This window comes from Antechinus flavipes, chromosome 1, assembly GCF_016432865.1.
Source record: "Antechinus flavipes isolate AdamAnt ecotype Samford, QLD, Australia chromosome 1, AdamAnt_v2, whole genome shotgun sequence".
NCBI lineage: Eukaryota > Metazoa > Chordata > Mammalia > Dasyuromorphia > Dasyuridae > Antechinus > Antechinus flavipes.
The window spans coordinates 166,497,517-166,515,615 of NC_067398.1; the positions used below are offsets into that span (position 1 = coordinate 166,497,517).

Genomic DNA, 18,099 nt, shown 5'->3' on the forward strand with positions numbered 1-18,099 from the left:
CTTGCTATGGAAATGCTGTTGGGGTTTATAAAAAATGCTGTTATGAGCAGAAAAGACACAATGCTGCTGTACATCTCAGTGTCCTTCTGCTGCTTCAGAATCATATTGCCTTCATTTACTGACAAATTGGTTTTTACTGTCAACAATGGAGAAATCATTTACTCTGGCTGCAAAGAAATAAAATGTATTCAATTATACTTCCTGCATCATCAAGTGAATCACCAGCTAGGCTTAAATCTCACAAGTGTTGTTGTTTGGGTAGATATGTAATTCAGAAAGCACATATCCGGTGGGTTTGTCCAGGGACAAAGCTAAGTTTGCAATGTGAGAAGGGAGGAATATCCATTTAGGTGGGAACTGCAAGATCATTTGGTATGGAAATTCCTATACATGCATGCACAAAGATTGTAATGAACTTACTTTGAGTCTCAATAAAAACATTTTTGAAACAACTTACTTTGCCATATTTCTCAGTAAGAAGGTAAGGAAAAGTGACGATTGACAACCTTTGTTTCTTAAAGGCCAGATTTGAATTTATCTTTCTCTTACTTACTCTTCTGCCTCCATTCCATCACATTTCATTGACCTATCCAGAGACCTTCCTCACAATAGGATATTTTGGGTTATCCTCTAAACAAAATGGCCACAAATATCTCCATCTTCTCTCAAAACTTCTAGCTACAAAATTCTGACAACTCATGCTGAACACCTTTGTCATCTCTTTATAAAGGAACTTTATTCAGAGTCCAAACATGAATGAATTGGGTATGCGATCATGGAGTTAGAGTTAGAAGTCTTTTAGTTCAATCCTCTCACCAAAAAGAAATTCAGAAAATCAAGGGGGCAAAATAGCAACTTTCACCAAAATTATCTGAATTGTCTCTCTATATCACCCTAAAATATCTTGTCTACCAATTCTCAAAACAACATCTTTATGAAGATTTTCCAGATTAATCCTCCCTGGTCTCTCCATTCACTCTAGGGCACTTTGAAACCTGGAATATAATAATTATATGTCTTAAAAATACAATCTGCAGATGTGATATAATAGCTTTTATGAAAATTATATCCATTTGACAGATAGCTGTCTACTAGAATACGACCATGAAGATTTTAGCCCAGTCTGAGGCAGCAGGCTTTGACTTGAGCTAAGAAAAACAATCAAGCCTCTACTTTTTTGAGAAGCTGCATAGCATAGCACAGTGGGAAAGACTCGACCTTAAAAAGCAGGAAGACCCGGTTTGAGAACTTCTCTATCACCTACTCACTGTTGATCTTGGTTGAGTCACTGCTTGTTTTAACCTCTTGGGTTCCAACAGCTCTCTAAGACAAGAGTTCTTCACCTTTTTGGTCATGGACCATCAGTCAATCAGATGAAGGATATCTTCTCAGAATAATGTTTTTAAGTGCATCAAATAAAATATATAGGATTTCAAAGGAATTCAATGTAATTGGTAAAGTTATCAAACTACTAGAGGGGGAAAAACAATTCATAGATGCTATGAAATCTACCCATGAACCCTTTGGAGGTCTGTGAACTTCAGGTTAAATACTCTTGTTCTAAAATGGTAAGTTATAGAGAAGGTATGTTCACTTACAGGGGTGGAGGAAGATAAAATCACAGATTTAGTCTTATATACACACACATACACATACAAATACATAGATACATATATCTGTGTTTGTAGGCATACAAATATATACACATGATGAGTTGTGGGTGTGTGTATATAATTCGAAATAGCTGTAATGAGTTGCCCTTCTCTGTATGATCTTTAGGATATGTCTACCCTACCTCTAGGCCAGATCTAGGTTCAGTGGATAAAGCACTGAACCTGGAGTCAGGAAAACTATTCTTCCTAAGTTCAAATGCAGCCTCTGACACTAGTTGTGTGACCTGGGCAAGTCATTTCACCTTATCTGCCTGAGTTTCGTCATCTGTAAAGTGAGTCAGTATTTGACAAAAAACAAACAAACAAACAAAAAACAAATAGAATCATGAAGAATTGACTGAACAAAAATCCTACCTCTCCCTCTGGAGAACAAGATGTTCAAGTCCATGATCTTCACCTTAGCATGTCATTTCTCTCTCATCACTTCCCACAATGCAACAATGCTATCCTCACATAATCATGAGAGACTGATTAAGGTTATCAGGTAAAAGGTGTGACTCTCCATCATCTTCAGATGGGTAAATCTGGTCTTAAGGTAGATGTCATTTTCCATAAAAGAGCATCTCCTTCCTTTTAAAGACTCAGGGGTTGAGTCTCCTTTCCAGAGAAGCAATCACTACTTCCCCTGTCACTGAACATCCAATGTGTCCTGTAGTGTCTATCAGGAGTGGATCTTGCTCAGTAACAATGCCCAAAGGAGATCCTGAGGATTGAAAAAATCATTCCCAGCAGCAGGTTGTTTTTTTTTCCACTTTGCCAGTACAAATGCAGCTACTTTCTCCTTGAATTAAAAAGCAAAGACAAAATCCTATCTATTTGGCCAAGTGTGAAGAAATTTAGTCCAAATGTCAATATAAATCCCATTCCAGTTTTCTGGAAATAATAGTCTATTCTTGTAAGATGGTCTGTTAGTGTCTAAACTCAGGGGACCTGAATATGCGATTTGGCCATCATGTGAGACTAGAACCCCAGAATTAAGGACAGAAGGGCTGTAAGAGTTAAACACCTATGGTGTTTAGGCCACTGGTCTAGGGTTCCACTTACTGTGAGCACAGATTTATTTGTTATATTTGGGTCAAATATCCCATCTAGCAGCCAAGAAAAGCTCTACAATATTTGGGATTGTTTGTGCTTATCTGCGTAAATTTGTACTTTGGATGTTCTTAGAGTATTATGTAATATTTACAGCACAACTTGACATGTAAGTTTCATGTTTTCAAGCTAGTTGGAAAGCCAATGATAATCATAAAGTAAAGGGGAAAAGAACAATCACTTTAACGTCAAAGGACCTGAGTTCAAATTCCAAATGAGATGTTCACTGTGGGTATGACCTTGGGTAGTCACTTAAACCCTCTTGTCATTTGTAAAATGAGAGAATCGATCATATAAGGTTATGTAAGGATTTCATTCAGGATACCCACAGAATCCCATCCAGATCCTAAATTCTATGATTCTGGCAAGCAGAAAAAAAAACAACACTGGATATGGAAACTGGAGCTCTTGGTATGAATCTTGACTCTGCCACTTACTAGTCATATAATATAATGTTATTAAATATTAAACAGTATATGAAACTATTAAAGCTCTAAAGTGCAGTACATTTTTGGTGTATCCTGTATATTACAAATATACTGTGTAGAAATATGTTCTATCCCCTAAGATCAGGAAGGGCCTTTCTATATCTAAATCTATGACATAATGATTTTCTAGAACCATGCTATTTGACATTTTAAGAGGTGTTGCTAGGACCATAGCCTAAGAATATTATTAGCAAGAATGATGAGCCATCTATAAAACATATTCCTATTGGCCCCAAACAAGCAAACCAACCCCAAACCTGTAGACAGCTTTTATGTTTAATAATTGGAGAAAGGCTAAATGATTTGTAATATATTAATGTTATGGATTATGGCTGTGCCATAAAATGACAAGTAGGAAGTATACAAAGAATTGTGATGTGACCAAGAAATGACATAATCAGAGTATATTTACTGGTTGTGACTAAATCTTTGCAAAAGCAACAAAATCTGATAAATAGACACATGAAAAAGAGCCAAGAAAGGAATTCATAAATAAAGTATTATTTTGCTAAAGGGGCTTAGTTTACTTTTGGCAGACTTAATAGTTTAGAGTTTATGACTTTATTGATGATTTGCTGCCTTATTCATTATTTGATTATCTGTTCTTATTTATGATGATTGAGTTTAGGATAAAATAAAGCAGAATAAAATTTCAAGTCAGTAATCTTTGACACAGACTAAGGTCAAAGAACTAAAGATTGATATTTTTCTTTCTATATGCCTGTCAGCAAAGAGTTAGACTAATAATAATAACCTAGAATTCTCACATTGCCTCTTTTGGCCTTTCATGGCAGCAGAAAATGGCAAAAATGTGCCAGGACAATGGGCCCCATGCTCACCCCAATGTATAAGAAAGTGAGTCTGGTGTGATCTGATTCTTTTGTCTTTTGGAGCTTGTGGACCTTCTTCAGCTTTCCTGTTATCCTAACAAGTTTCATTTGGGACACAAAACATTTTTCCAAAAGATGGTATCCTACCTTCTAAGTATGATATTTTGACTGATGCAGAAAGAACTTGGTATTTTCTCAAGAAAATATTCAGTAATAGAAATTCCCCTTAAGCACTACATTTAAAAATAGTAAGTGAATTTGCAAATGCTTTACTAATGTATGCAAATTGCCCTGACATTAGTAAATGCCTTAATTTTTTTTTCAAGCCAGTTTTAAAAAAATGATTCCCACTATACTTTGAAGTGCTTGATGGGCTCAGAGTTGACCCAATTTTCTCAAATGGCTGATATTCTGTTACTTCTTTGGAAATCTATATTGCTTCTTGCCTATTACAGTATAAGAACTGATTGTCACTTTTAAATAATTAGCCTGTTTTCTCTTAGGTAAGCTCTATTAGAATCACTAGCATGTGAGGTGGCTATACTGCTAGACATTAGGGCAGTGATTAACTCAGAGTTAGGAAGACCTAGGTCTAAATCTTAGCTTAGATACTTATTAATTGTTTGACTTCTGACAAGTTATTTAACTTCTCTAAACCTAGGTTTCCTCATATGTAAAAATGAGGATAATAAAACCTGTTGTACTTATTTCACAGGATAATTGTGATAATATTTGTAAACTATAAAACTCTCAGTTTATGTAAATTACTATTATTTCATTCTCATATTTTTGATAAGTTGAGATAAAAATAGTCCTGAGACTAATCATCACTCTGCTACTGTTTAAAAAAAAAAATAATGGTCTATACACTATTGCATAGGCAGATAAATACCTTCTTTTTCTCCTGAAAAAAAGTATCTGGAGGCAAATTTGAAAGCATTTTTATAGAATGCTCCTAATAGAAAAGACATAAAGCAACTGCAGAGTCTTTACATTTTGAAATTTTTTTTTGTTCTTAGTATAAATATTATTTATGAAGACTGATGCAGTTTTTGTTATCACCATCATCAACAACGACTTAGAAACCCCTGTCGTTCAAGATAACAACAAATAAAGTGATTTTCAATGGCTTTAGTCATCTCCAACATGTCATCACACTCAAATGGAAGGAGGGACCACTATTCCATACAGAAGAATCCTTGTGGGCAGTATATTGACTTAGTCTTCAAAAATAATATCTATATTTTATTACATTTTTATTTAGTCAAATACTTCCCAATTCCATTTTAATCTGGTTTGGTTTACACTTGGGAAGGTTGGGGGTTGTATGTAGTTTATGGACTGAGTAGTTAACAAATCTAGTTTACAAGAGCTAATAGGTATTTGAAATATAATCAATGAAAGTCAAAGAATAATTTTTTTTGATCAAGAAGGCTTTGTTTCTGATAAGGAAACTCCATCTAACAATATAGATCTGCACTTACTCTGCAACTCATTGTCTTAGAGATGACTCTAAGCATACTGACACTTAGGGTCACATAGTCAGAATGGGTCAGTCTTGAACCTAATTTTAATATAATTCAGAATTCAGCTATCTATGTATTATACCACACTGCATCCCTTTTTGCACATGGAAAGAGAATAAAATACACACACACACACACACACATATATACACATACACTCACATACAGTTTGAAAAAATGTTATTCTAAGAAAGTTTATGACATGTAGTCCTGACAACCATTTTCCTACAAGACAGAAACTAAAATATGTTAATAACCTTTATTTATATTATTGTGGCTATTAACATTTGGATTATTACGTCTTGATTCTGTTTACTTGTTAATATGAAATGTATCTTGTACTTTCAGAACTAGTTGTAAAAAATGCTGTCCAGACTCTTCTGCTGATGACAGGCATCACTTCCACAATTCCTGAAAAAAGCCAATTCTATAAAAATCTAAATTGTTTTGCTCTTGAGTAGGGGAGGGACAAGGACATCTGATATGGCCTATCAAAATCTATATGATTGACAACTTGGATAGAAAGCACAATGACAAGATTACCAACTAATTACTCTAAGACCAATTAAATACTTTATTTGTGTTTGGTATTTATGGGTCTTTCCTTTAATAGTACAGTATGCTATATACTATTTGCTGGGGTAGGGAGATGCTTCCACAAATCATCTGAATCCAGGATGAGATAAACATCCTATCCAGAAACACAGTTGACCTTTACTGAGCTCAGTATGGTATCTGCTATCTTTGTTATGACCCAGTCATACTGTAATAAGCTAGAAGCCCAGATGAGTAATGAGTTCAAAAGATCTTTCCTGTGGCAATCTGAAGGCAAATTTTGATAGATATGGAAACAACTACATGTTGTAGTAAAATGAACACTGAGTTTGGAGTCTTAGTCCCTTACTAGCTTTGTGATTTTAGGAAAACCATTTAATCTCTCATTTGTAAAAAAACAAACAAATAAAAAAAATAAAGGGGGAATTCAAAGGTCCCTTCTAACTATAAGCCTATTGTGACTGCATATTACTCAAAATGACTCTCTTGAGCCCCATTCACATTGCTAGACAACCATGGGTTCCACTAGTGGTCTCTTTATGCTTCTCCCTTTTAAAGTTCAAATTTCTAGTTGTAAGAAATTATTGAAATGCTTTCCAGACATTGGTATGCAGTAAGAAAGGGTGGCAGAGCCCAGATCACATCACATACTGCCAATGACAATTTTAGGAGTTGTATTTCCTTTGAAGGATTGACATCACTTTGAAAGAATGCTTATTCTTTTATCTTTGCTGAGCTGTTATACACACCAAAGGGAGAGATCTTAGCAAGTTATCTTTCTGCTATGGCAAGTCTAAATATACTTTTTAGAATTTAAAAAGAAGATTCAGCAGAGTGAACAACTATAGGTTATATTGAGTGCTAATTGGTATCATAATGATGATGGAGTTAATGGATGGCTCCACTGTAAAAGGTTATAGTCAGCACTACCAATTGAAATTTTGGACTATGATAATTATTAAAAAAATTTTCCCTAAAATTTGCTGAAATCTGCTTCTAAAAAGAATTAGTCCTAGTTCCATCCTCTAAAGCAAACAGAACATGCCTAATTCCACTTCTACCCCTTAATTATCTGAAGACAGCAATCATATTCCTCCTTCGTGTTCTCTTCAACTGATCTTCATATGGCATGTTCACTTAGTAAGTCAACAAACATTATTATTTGCCTACAATGTGTCAGGCACTGTGCTAAATCCCAGGGATACAAAGAAATTTAAGATCATCCCTGCTTTTAAGAAAATCACAGTCTCATGGAGAAAGAAAAAATGAAAATAGCTATGTACAAATAAGCTTTGTAGAAGAGAGTCAGCACAAGAAATACACTACAATTTAGGGGGATTGGGAAAAGCTTCTTGCTTGGTCTTGAAGAAAGCCAGGGAAGTCAAGAGGTAGAGATAAGGTCATCAACCTTTTTACCATTTTGGTCACTTTCCTTGCGATTTGCCCAAGTTTTTCAATATATTTGTTAAGATCTTTATTTTAGAACTGAACACAATTCTCTGTATATGGTTTAATTGGAATAGAATGCAGCAGGACTATCAGCTCCCTCCTAAGGGTCTCTGTGTATCTCTTAATATAGTCTAAGATAGTATTAGCCTTCTTAGCTAGAATGCTATAATGTTGACAAATATTGAATTTACAGTCTGCTAAAACTCCCAAATCACTTTCTATCTAAACACATTTCCTCCATCTTGTACTATGAAGTTAATAGTTTGAGCCTCAAAACAAGACTTTATATTTATCCCAATTAAATGTAATTTAATTAGAATTGGCCCATAATCTATCTTGATTGGATGTTGACTCTGTTGTCCTCAATTTTATTCCATCTGTCCATTTGTTTAACATTCCACCTTATCTTTGATAAGAGTTAAGTCATTAATAAAAAATAGCAAATAGCTCAGGGACAGTCCTTCCAAGCTATTTCCCTCCAAGTTAACACTGACTTCTTGTTATTTGGTTGTTTTGGTCATGTTCAACTCATTGTGACCCCATTTGGGGTTTTCTTAGAAGAGATACAGGAATGGTTTGCCATTTCCTTCTTTAGTTTTTTTTTTTTTAAACAATTGAGGAAATTGAAACAGAGTTAAATGACTTGCCCAAGGTCACACAGTATATGTCTGAAGCTTGACTCATACTCAAGTATTTCTTATTCAAGGCCCAGCATTCTAGCTGCCCTAATTACTAACGCCTCTTTGGAAAAAATGAACCAAATCAAAAACACTCACTAGTGTTTGTGTCTGGTCATTCAAACAGTTCTGAACCTGATTGACCATTACTATCATTTAGTGTATGTCTCTCAGTTTCATTCACAACAATGTCATGAAGGATTTTATCCTTTTTATAATGCTTTTGTGAAAGCCACCTGTGCCCTGTCTACATTCTTCTAACAAGTCTCCTGATGCTAATCTTGTAAAAAGAGGAAATGCATCTAATCTAGCACGATGTCTCTTGAAGAAGTCATGCTGGTCCTTAGTGATCATTATTTCTCTGAATGTTCAAAAATAATTTCTTCAATAATACAACTGGAATTTTGTCAGGAAGTCAAGTTCATTGGCCTATTATCATCTGTATACACCTTGTGTATTTTGAAAAACAAGAGATTTTCCCACGTCCTGTTCTGGAGTTTTGTCCATATAATTTTTCAAATTTCACTGATGATAGGTTAGTGATTATATTCACTAGTTATTTTAGCACATTGGAATCTAGTTTATATATACTTACTTACATAAATTCATCAAGAGCAACTAAGCTCTCTTTTACCAAATGATATCTTTTGTTTCAACTTCCTGTAATTCATTTTTGTTCTATCTTTCCTAATCCAAAGATCATTTTCCTTCTTTGAGAAAACAAAAGCAAAATACAGGGCAGAATAGTTGGTTGCTGATAGTTGTTATTTTCATTGTATCCACTTGCAAGAATGGCTCTAGCATGTCTTTATTCTAAAAAAGCCTTTTTGGTTGTGGTTTTGCTTAGCAATTTTTTTCATTGCCAGTCTCAGCTCATTTTGAGTTTTAATACTTTTGGTACTTTTGTTAAAAGGACTTTTATATTGATCCATAGTTTCTGGTCTGTGCTTCCAAATTCTACAGTTTTTTAAACCAAATTGGTTATTTGTTCCTTAGAGATCTACAACTGCCTCTTTAGACAACTGCTTCCAGAATCTTACTCATCTCAACTATTTTAGTATCCTGTCATTTTTGAGAGATTCATCAGCCAACTTCCCCTGAAGAATTTTAGATGATTTAATCTTACTTATCCTTTCTCTGAATACTTGGAAATCTATTCTCTCAACATCTAAAGTCTTTGTTCACTTCCCAACTTATTCTTTCTTTTTTGAGACCCTTATCTTCGACTTTCAGCAGTGATACTCTGGAGTGTATACCATTGGTATTCTTAATGACTCCAATTTCTAGTCAAGGATTTGACTAGCCTTAGAGGCTAGAGAAGGAAACAGCAAACCATTCCAGTGTCTTTGTCAAGAAAACCCCATGGTTTTGAGGTCATGAACAAATAAGCAAAACCAAAAAAATCCTCAGAAATATTGTATAGGTTACTTCTGGAACATAAGCATCTAGAGCTAAATAGAGTTAAGTTGATAGGGCATAAAAGAGTGATCCTTTGTGGACTCTTGGCATTATCAGTTATTCCAGATCTGCAAATGAAATGAAAAGTAGGTTTTGGAGGTCTGTAGACAGGAAACTAGGGTTTAATCATAGATACAACAGGAGATTAGAAATGTAAAACTGAAAAAAGAAAAGATAATTGGCATACTACACATAAAGGAGAAACTCTATAGCTTAAAATGGTGCCATGTGGATTAGGTCTGGATTTGACAGCGATACCGACCAGATGAACAAATGAGCTTTACTTAAATGGAAAATCCACCTCTGTCTACAACAAGGGGGGATAGTCAGTCTATACCAGAGACAGACTTAAATAGAAACAGACTCCTAATCTCTACAAAAGGATCCCTGGAGGCCACATATTGACCTGGTTTTAAAATGTAATGTTATCTTTATTTTGTTGTATTTTTATTTATTTTATTAAGCATTTCTCAATTAAATTTAAATCTGTATCAAGCTATATTAGGAGTGTTGAATTGCAATACAAAGTGAAAATGCATGGGCTTCTCAATAATACTCTTCATTTTGTAGCCATTCAGTCAGGGTGTCTATAAGAAGGCTTACTAACCATCAAACTTGCTGTTCTCCTTCATCAAGCTTTGGAAGGTGTCCATATGCTGAAGTCTTACTTTTCGTCTCTCTGAAGCCAGATCATGCTCCACTTGATCTTGTTCTGTCAGAAGGGTGACTGGCTTTAAACAAATCTACAAAACCAAAATGAGTAGCCTCAATAATTTTGCTAAATGGTTTAGCCACACCTAATTTTGGATATAATATTTGGAGCACTTTTTTTTCACTTAATAGTATTTTATTTTTTCCAATTACATGTAAAAATAGTTTTAATATTCACTTTTTATAAGATTTTGAGTTCCAAATTTTTTCTCCTTCTTTTCCTCCCTGCCTCCCGAAGACAGCAAGCAATCTGATATTATACATAAGCAATCATTTTAAACATTTTTTCATATTAGTCTTGCTGTAAAAGAAAACTCAAAACAAAAGGGAAAAATCATGAAAAGAAAAAACAAGAAAAAAGTGAAAATAATATGCTTTGATCTGCATTCAGTGCCCATATTTCTTTTTCTGATTACAGACAGCATGTTCCACCTCAAGATTATTGAAATTGTCTTGGATCACCACATTGCTAATAACAGCTAAGTTAGTTGATTATCATATAATCTTGCGGTTGCTATATATAATGTTCTCCTGATTCTGCTCACTTTATTCAGTATCAGTTCAAGTGAGTCTTTTCAGGCTTTTCTAAAATCAGCCTGCTTGTCATTTCTTATAGAACAATATTCTATTACATTCAAATACTACAACTTATTCAGACATTTCTCAATTTATGGTCATGCACTCAATTTCCAATTCCTTGTCACCATATAAAGAGCTACTACAAACATTTTTGCACATATGGATCAGTTTGCCTTCTTTATGATCTCTTGGGGAAACAGACCCAATAGTGACACTGATGTATCAAAGAGTATGCACAATTTCATAGCTCTTTTGATATAGTTCCAAATTGCCTCCATTGGGATGGCTGGATCAGTTCACAAATCCACCAGCAAGGAATGAGTGTCCCAGTTTTCCCACATGCCCTCCAACATTTATCATTATCTTTTCCTGTTATCTTAAGCAATCTGGTGGTACCTAAGAGTTATTTTAATTTGCATTTCTCTAATCAATAGTGATTTAGAACATTTTTTCATAAGACTATAGATGGCTTTAATATCTTCATATGAAAATTGCTTATATTCTTTGACCACTTGTCAATTAGGAAATGACTTGTATTCTTATAAATTTGACTTGATTCTCTATATATTTTAGAAATAAGGCCTTTATCAGAAACACTGGCTATAAAGATTATTTCCCAGCTTTTTGCCTCAGAGCACTTTTTAAAGGTATTTTTCTCTGGTATGAGGACAGGGTACCAATTTAATTGCCTTAGGCTAAAAATAATTTCATTTTGTGTTTTTAGATTACTTAAATCCATGTTGGTTTTTGAATGAAAGGCACTGGGAAAGACCTTCCATCTCTCACCTCCATTTTTTTTTTTTTGCATAAGCTGTCCCTCATGCTCTCTCTCTTCATCTTTTTCTTAGAATTCCTACTTCCCTTCAAGTTCAATTCAAGGCCCTACCATACTGTATAAGAGACCTTTTCTGATCATTCTAAGTGTTTATACCAGTTCCTTCCTCCCCCTCAAATGTATTTTGCATTTCTTCCATGAAAGAAGGCATTGTTTCTTTTTCTGTCTTTGTAGAACATATTTATGTGATGTTTCATGGAGTCACTTTTTCCCCCTGAAGATTAATCATCTTTCAAAATTACTCAGGTGAACCTCTACATAACACACTCTTGACAAAATTTTGTCATAATTTTTTTTCAAATTAAGTCAGATTAAACTCAACATACATTTTATTAACCACTGACTACATGCTACACACTGTCTAAGCAAGAGGAATAAAGTACTGGACATGGAGTCATGAAAATAGGAATTCAAAATCCTTCCAAAAATACTTACCTGTATGATTGGGCTGGAAGTCATTTGTTTCTCTCATTCTCAATTTTTTCTTCTGCAAAATGGGGGTTATAATATCACAACTCAATATTAGTAACATCCCCTTTAGGGTTGTTAGGATCAAATGACACAATGTATTTTTTTTCAAACCTTAAGAGCTATATGAAAGTGAGCTATAGAGATAAAAATTAAAAATGTCTCCTTTCTTGACGCAGCTTACATTTTACTTTGGGGAAATAACATGCCCATGGATAAATAAATACATACAAAGAATTCTGGGGAAGGAATCTCATGTAAAATATGGTGCCTGAGCTGATTGTTGAAGGGAGCCAGGGATTCTAAGAGGTGTAAGTGACACCAGGGAGGATTCTGGAGATGAAGAATACTATATGCAAAAGAATGGAGGTAGGGGAATGGAATCTCATCTTTAATTCCTTTATCTATGTAGATGTAAATAATCTGAAAACACGAAATAAACTGTTATTAGTTTAAAGCATTTAAATTGGAAATTTTTCTTTTTATCACAAGAAATACTTTGAAAAGTTTTCATAATATAATCAATATTCTGATTTTTTTAAAAAAAGTTTTCAAGGAATTGGAATTTCTTCGAAATAGATACTGAGCTATAAATTAATATATAAATGCATCAGTGGGGTGACAAGGCTTTAGGAGCACATCATATTTGTATGGCATAAAAACCATGCATCTAGAGTATAATTGTCATGGACAAAATATTCCTGTTTTTTAATAGGCAAAAATAGATAATGACTGTATTATACAATACATAGTACATAGTAGGTACTTAATAAAGCCTTTTTGCGGATTTTTAAATAATGTTAAGTGCTACTTAACTTTTATGACATCTGAACATTTGATGAGTTTAAAGTTGTAGTGCCTTGCTCCACAGCTTGACCTGCCTGAGGGAGGTGGGTGGGCCTAGCTCATCACTTCAATTTTAGCCTGAAACATGCCTACTATCAATTTGAACAGAAAACAGTAGCTGTTCATGCAGGGCTGTAAGATCAAACCAGTCCATTGATCTTTCACTTACAGCCTCAATGTTGTGTGAATGAAGAGAAACTTTGCTAAGGGGAAAATAAAGTTAGGTTATATCTAAATGTTTTAAGATAAAGAATTAGCTGAACCAAAGAATTATGGCAGCATTCCAGACCATCAGACTTTCAAGAGAAGGATTTGAAAAGCAATTTTTTTTAATGTTCAGTCTGAATGGGATTTAAGCGTTAACTTAACATATTTCCATTTTGTAAATTTTAGGGAGGGAAGTTAAGTGAGGGGGAAAAGCTGATGGCAGGAGTATTTGCTCTTTTTTGCATACTGGGTACAGAAAATGGAGTATCTGGACACTATTTCTTATTTTGAGAAAGCCATGCTCCAAGGTTGTTCCCACTCATTTCCTGCCATGTATTTCTTCTGCAAAGGGAACTTTAGGTCCAGAGATGTTCTCTGATATTCAGGACTTAAACATAAAACCAAACTTCATCAAAAAACTGATAATTTTATTCTCAAATGTAACCCATTTATTACAAGTGAGCTGGCAAGCTAAATCAGATGGCACTAGGGCATCTGGACAATTCCATCTAATATATATATCTCGAGGACAATTCCATCTATTATATATATATATATCAAGTGCCTAACTATTGATGTCTCCCCCATTAGAGATAAATTCTTTTTGAGGGCAGACTATGCAAATCAAGGAGAGAGACTGTGTTTTTGCCTTTCTTTCCATTTCCAATGTTTAGCACAGCATTTGGCATATAGTAGGTGCTTAATATATGCTTTTGATGAAAAGACTCATCTTAGCTATATTTGTAAAATGCTTAGCACAGTACCTAGCATATAGTAGGCACTGAATACATGCTTTTTCACTTCCCCTTTATCCCCTAATATCTGGTATTTATGGCATTTTGAAGTTTGCTGAATACATACATGTATGTTTATGTATGTATGTATGTAATGTATATACACACTGATATATGGATGTGTATGTATACATAATTCCATTTGCTATTTAGAGCAATCCCTTGAGGTAAGTATTATATATGATTATTCCCATTTTATATCTGAAGAAACTGATTACATAGTTTGCCCAGAGTCACATAGGTGGTAAGTACCAGAGCTGGATCTGGCCCCAGATACTCTAAATTTAAAGTCCAGGCTTTTTTGCTAGTCTAGAATACTCTGAATAGTGCTCTTGTGTGGTTGATATTTGTCTGACTTCTTGGGGGAAATGCATTAGAAAGAACAATATAATAAAGCCCTGCTGTAGTCACTTGCCAGTACCATAATAGACAGTACCTTTTTCCATGTTCATTTTAAAAGAGATGGACAGAGACAGAGGAAAGAGACGGGTTTCAAAAAAGAAACATTTAAATCATTAGGGCCTGGAGGATAAGACAGAAGAAAAAGCACCAGGGAGCTTTAGAGAGGTTGGAAAAAGGGGAACTTTACAGGAAAAGATTTAAATAAGAAAGAGAAAAAAATTAACATTTTTAAGAGGCAACATCTAAATGGTTTTACTATATGTTTATGTCCCACCTGACCATAAAAATAGAAAACCAAGTAAGTAGAAATGTGTATCCACAGCAGCCGAAAGATGAGGCTCCCTCCTGAGCAGCATGGTACCAACGGCCCGCTCTCCTGCTGTGAAGGCACATTAGGCCTATGTGCTTCTTTTATGGGAATATTTACCACACATGCCTAGGAGCTTATTTTTAAACTTCAGTAACTCAGCAACTTGGACTGTTTTTTTTTTTTCCTTAAGGTATCAAAAATGATTGGACCATAACACGAAACTGCTTACTAAATTGCTCTTACTTTTAAAAAAAGAATCAGTTTTGAGTTATAGAGCCATGAGAAATGACCAAGCCAGTAAGCAATATTTTTTGAAAGCCAGGTATGACCTTCATATCTTTAAAATACAAGGCTTTTTTTCTGCCTCTTCCATAAACTGCCAAGTGCTATTTTGCTGTCTGGTTAAAGAAATTCTACTGGCTAAGTATCATTCTAGAATACTGACAAATAATGAAGATACATATCTTAGTAGGAATGATGATAGACTAAAAATGTCAATACAGTTTGTGAATACATTTTTGAGTTTACATAACAGATTTTTCTTGAATGAGATAATTTACCTTTTCTTTTCCAACCGGTTTAGCAACAAACGTAGAAAATGCCACACTAACAAGTTTTTGAGATCTGGTAAGTGTATCTTGTACTATGACTTTAATGCCAATCTAAAATGAAAAGAAAGAGAACTTTAGTACCTATCAATCAATAAACATTTATTAAGCACTGACTATATTCAGTATTATACTAAAGCATTCAAAAAAAGAAAAACAAAGCACCTGTGGTTCTCATCTTCATTTGCAAATATATCCAATAGCATAGTTCACTGACGAACATGCAGTTATTTCTCTAAATCACTTGTGAGATGCTTGTCTTGTTTTAGCTTATAAGACACTAGCAGCAGAAGGGCAAGACATTTCTTGTGAGATATGATACAAAGAGATTGATTATTCCTGGGTCTGAAGATTGTAAAAACAGCTCCTCAGGCATAAACTGGACAAAGGTGAGGGCAGAAACATGAAATGTCTGGGTTCTGGTTAATAAGAACTACTTCTTTGCAACTCTGCATGTGCAACCTTATATGTCTGCAGAATTATGGGAGCACTAGGCTCATTGTTCAGTAGAGGTACAATTTCATTAGTTACAAATGATGGCCACTCATTCTGGTGCCATTATCATATACAAATCCAGTAAGTAATATAGTTTTCCTTTCAAATTACTGGATTCATTAATACTAATTATACTTTAAAATCTTTGATTAACCAAAATTCAACTAACCAGAAACCCTAATCAACCAGAAATCTATGTTATGCTGAAATTGTCTGTCTTTCATACACCAAGTAATAAAAATATATGTACAGATGACAGAGGAACTTCCCCCCCCCTTTTTATGGACTTCCTCCAAAGCAGGAGGGTCTCATTCTCTGACTCCTTTAGCTTAATTTAAACCTGTTCTGCCTTCCCTTTCTTGCTTTCCATATGAAGGCTAGAAGCCCTTGAATCTCTGAAAAGCAAAGTAACTATTCAAATTATATATCTGTCACATTAAGGGGTTTAGTTTTACTGGACATTGCAACTGCAATATTCTATGGAACATTCAAAGCTTCTGACAACTCTTTTTTAAAAAATTTTTTATTAAAACTTTTTATTTTCAAATCATATGCATGGATAATTTTTCAACATTGATCCTTGAATAACCTTGTGCTTCAAATTTTCCCCTCCTTCCCCCTCCTCCCTCTCCTAGATGGCAAGCAATCCAATATATGTTATACATGTTAAAATACATGTTAAATCCAATATATGTAAACATATTTATACAATTATCTTGCTGCACAAGAAAAATCAGATCATAAGAGAAAGAAACAACCAGGTGAAATGAGAAGAAAATAAGATTAGCAGGAATTTATTTAAAAGAAAAACAGGCTTGGAATGGTGACACAAGCCTGTAATCTCTATCACTGGAGGTTGGGGTACTGAAGCTAGTGGATCTCTTGAGCTCAGGAGTGCTGAATCACAGGGGGCTAAAGCCACTTCATGCCTCTGCACAAAATCTAGTACAAGTTTTTAGAGGAACAGAGGGCTTCCATAATGTCTAAAGAGGGCAAACCAAAACAGGTCAAAAATGGATTTGGATAAAGAGCTCATGCTGATCAATAGTGGGATCAGGCCTGTGAGTGGCTAATGAAATCTCAGTCTGGATGATACAGGGACACCCAGTCTCAAAAAAAAAATCAATAAATTAAAAAAAAAAAAACCTCAGGAATGTTGGGAAATAAGTCAAGATCCCTTCTTCCCTGACCTTCCTCTCAAATGACTAATTAACTTAGTTTTATTCCAAGGTCAATTGACACACAAATATAGATCGATGATAACAATGGAAACTGGGTGAAACGGTATAGATACATCAATGCAAATCCACCATAACCTTGGTCTAGCTATTCCTCAACCAGTTCCATGGCCCAAATGCTGATGGAGGCAACAAAAACAGACCAAAATATCACAAATAATGGGGCTATATCAGCATGCTCAGGATAGAGAAACATTCCCCCTAGCAGATAATTAATTTTGGATTTAGGAAGATGAGGGTTCAAGTCATATTCCTAAGATATATATATACATATTAGGTGTACTGTGTGGAATAAGTTATGTAACTTCTCAAAGTCCCTAGCAATTCCCTAAGACCATAAATTGCAGAACAGTTGTCAATCTCTTTTTATTAGTGGAGATAGTTCCCTATACCAATGAAATGACATGTATCAACAAAAACAAAGAAAAATCATCATTTAACAAAGGCTATTTTAAAAAGAGCTGTCAGAAGCTTTGAATGATCCATAGAATTTTGCAGTTGTAATATCTGGTAAAAACTAAACCCTTTAAGGTCATAGACATATCTTTTTGAATAGTTACTTCACTTTTCAGACATTCAAGGCTAGTCTGCATAAAGAAAGTGAGAAAGGGAAGGGAGAGCAAGATCAAGTTAATCAGGGAGACAGAGAATGAGACTTTCCTGCTTTATAGAAAGTCTATGAAAAAGGGAACAGTCCCGCTACTCTTTGTGCATATAATTCTTTTATTTCTTGCTTTATGAAAGACAGATGATTTTAACATAAAATAGAGATGATCTGGTTCATTAGAATCTGTGAGAATGCCTGTCAGGGCAGTTTATCTTTTGGATTTTCCAAGCACTGGTATCAAATGTATTATA

At 34.5% G+C, this 18,099-nt stretch overlaps 1 protein-coding gene across 1 annotated transcript in view; it reads right to left on the reverse strand.

Moving 5' to 3' along the window:
- Positions 1 to 18,099, reverse strand: part of ACOT12 (acyl-CoA thioesterase 12) — a 73,798-nt gene that overhangs the window by 37,847 nt on the left and 17,852 nt on the right. Inside the window, exons 4-5 of the mRNA XM_051992926.1 lie at positions 15,461 to 15,562; positions 10,356 to 10,491 (exon numbers count right to left, since the gene is read on the reverse strand). Coding sequence (XP_051848886.1) covers positions 10,356 to 10,491; positions 15,461 to 15,562 — 238 coding nt within the window. The remainder of the gene's footprint in view (positions 1 to 10,355; positions 10,492 to 15,460; positions 15,563 to 18,099) is intronic.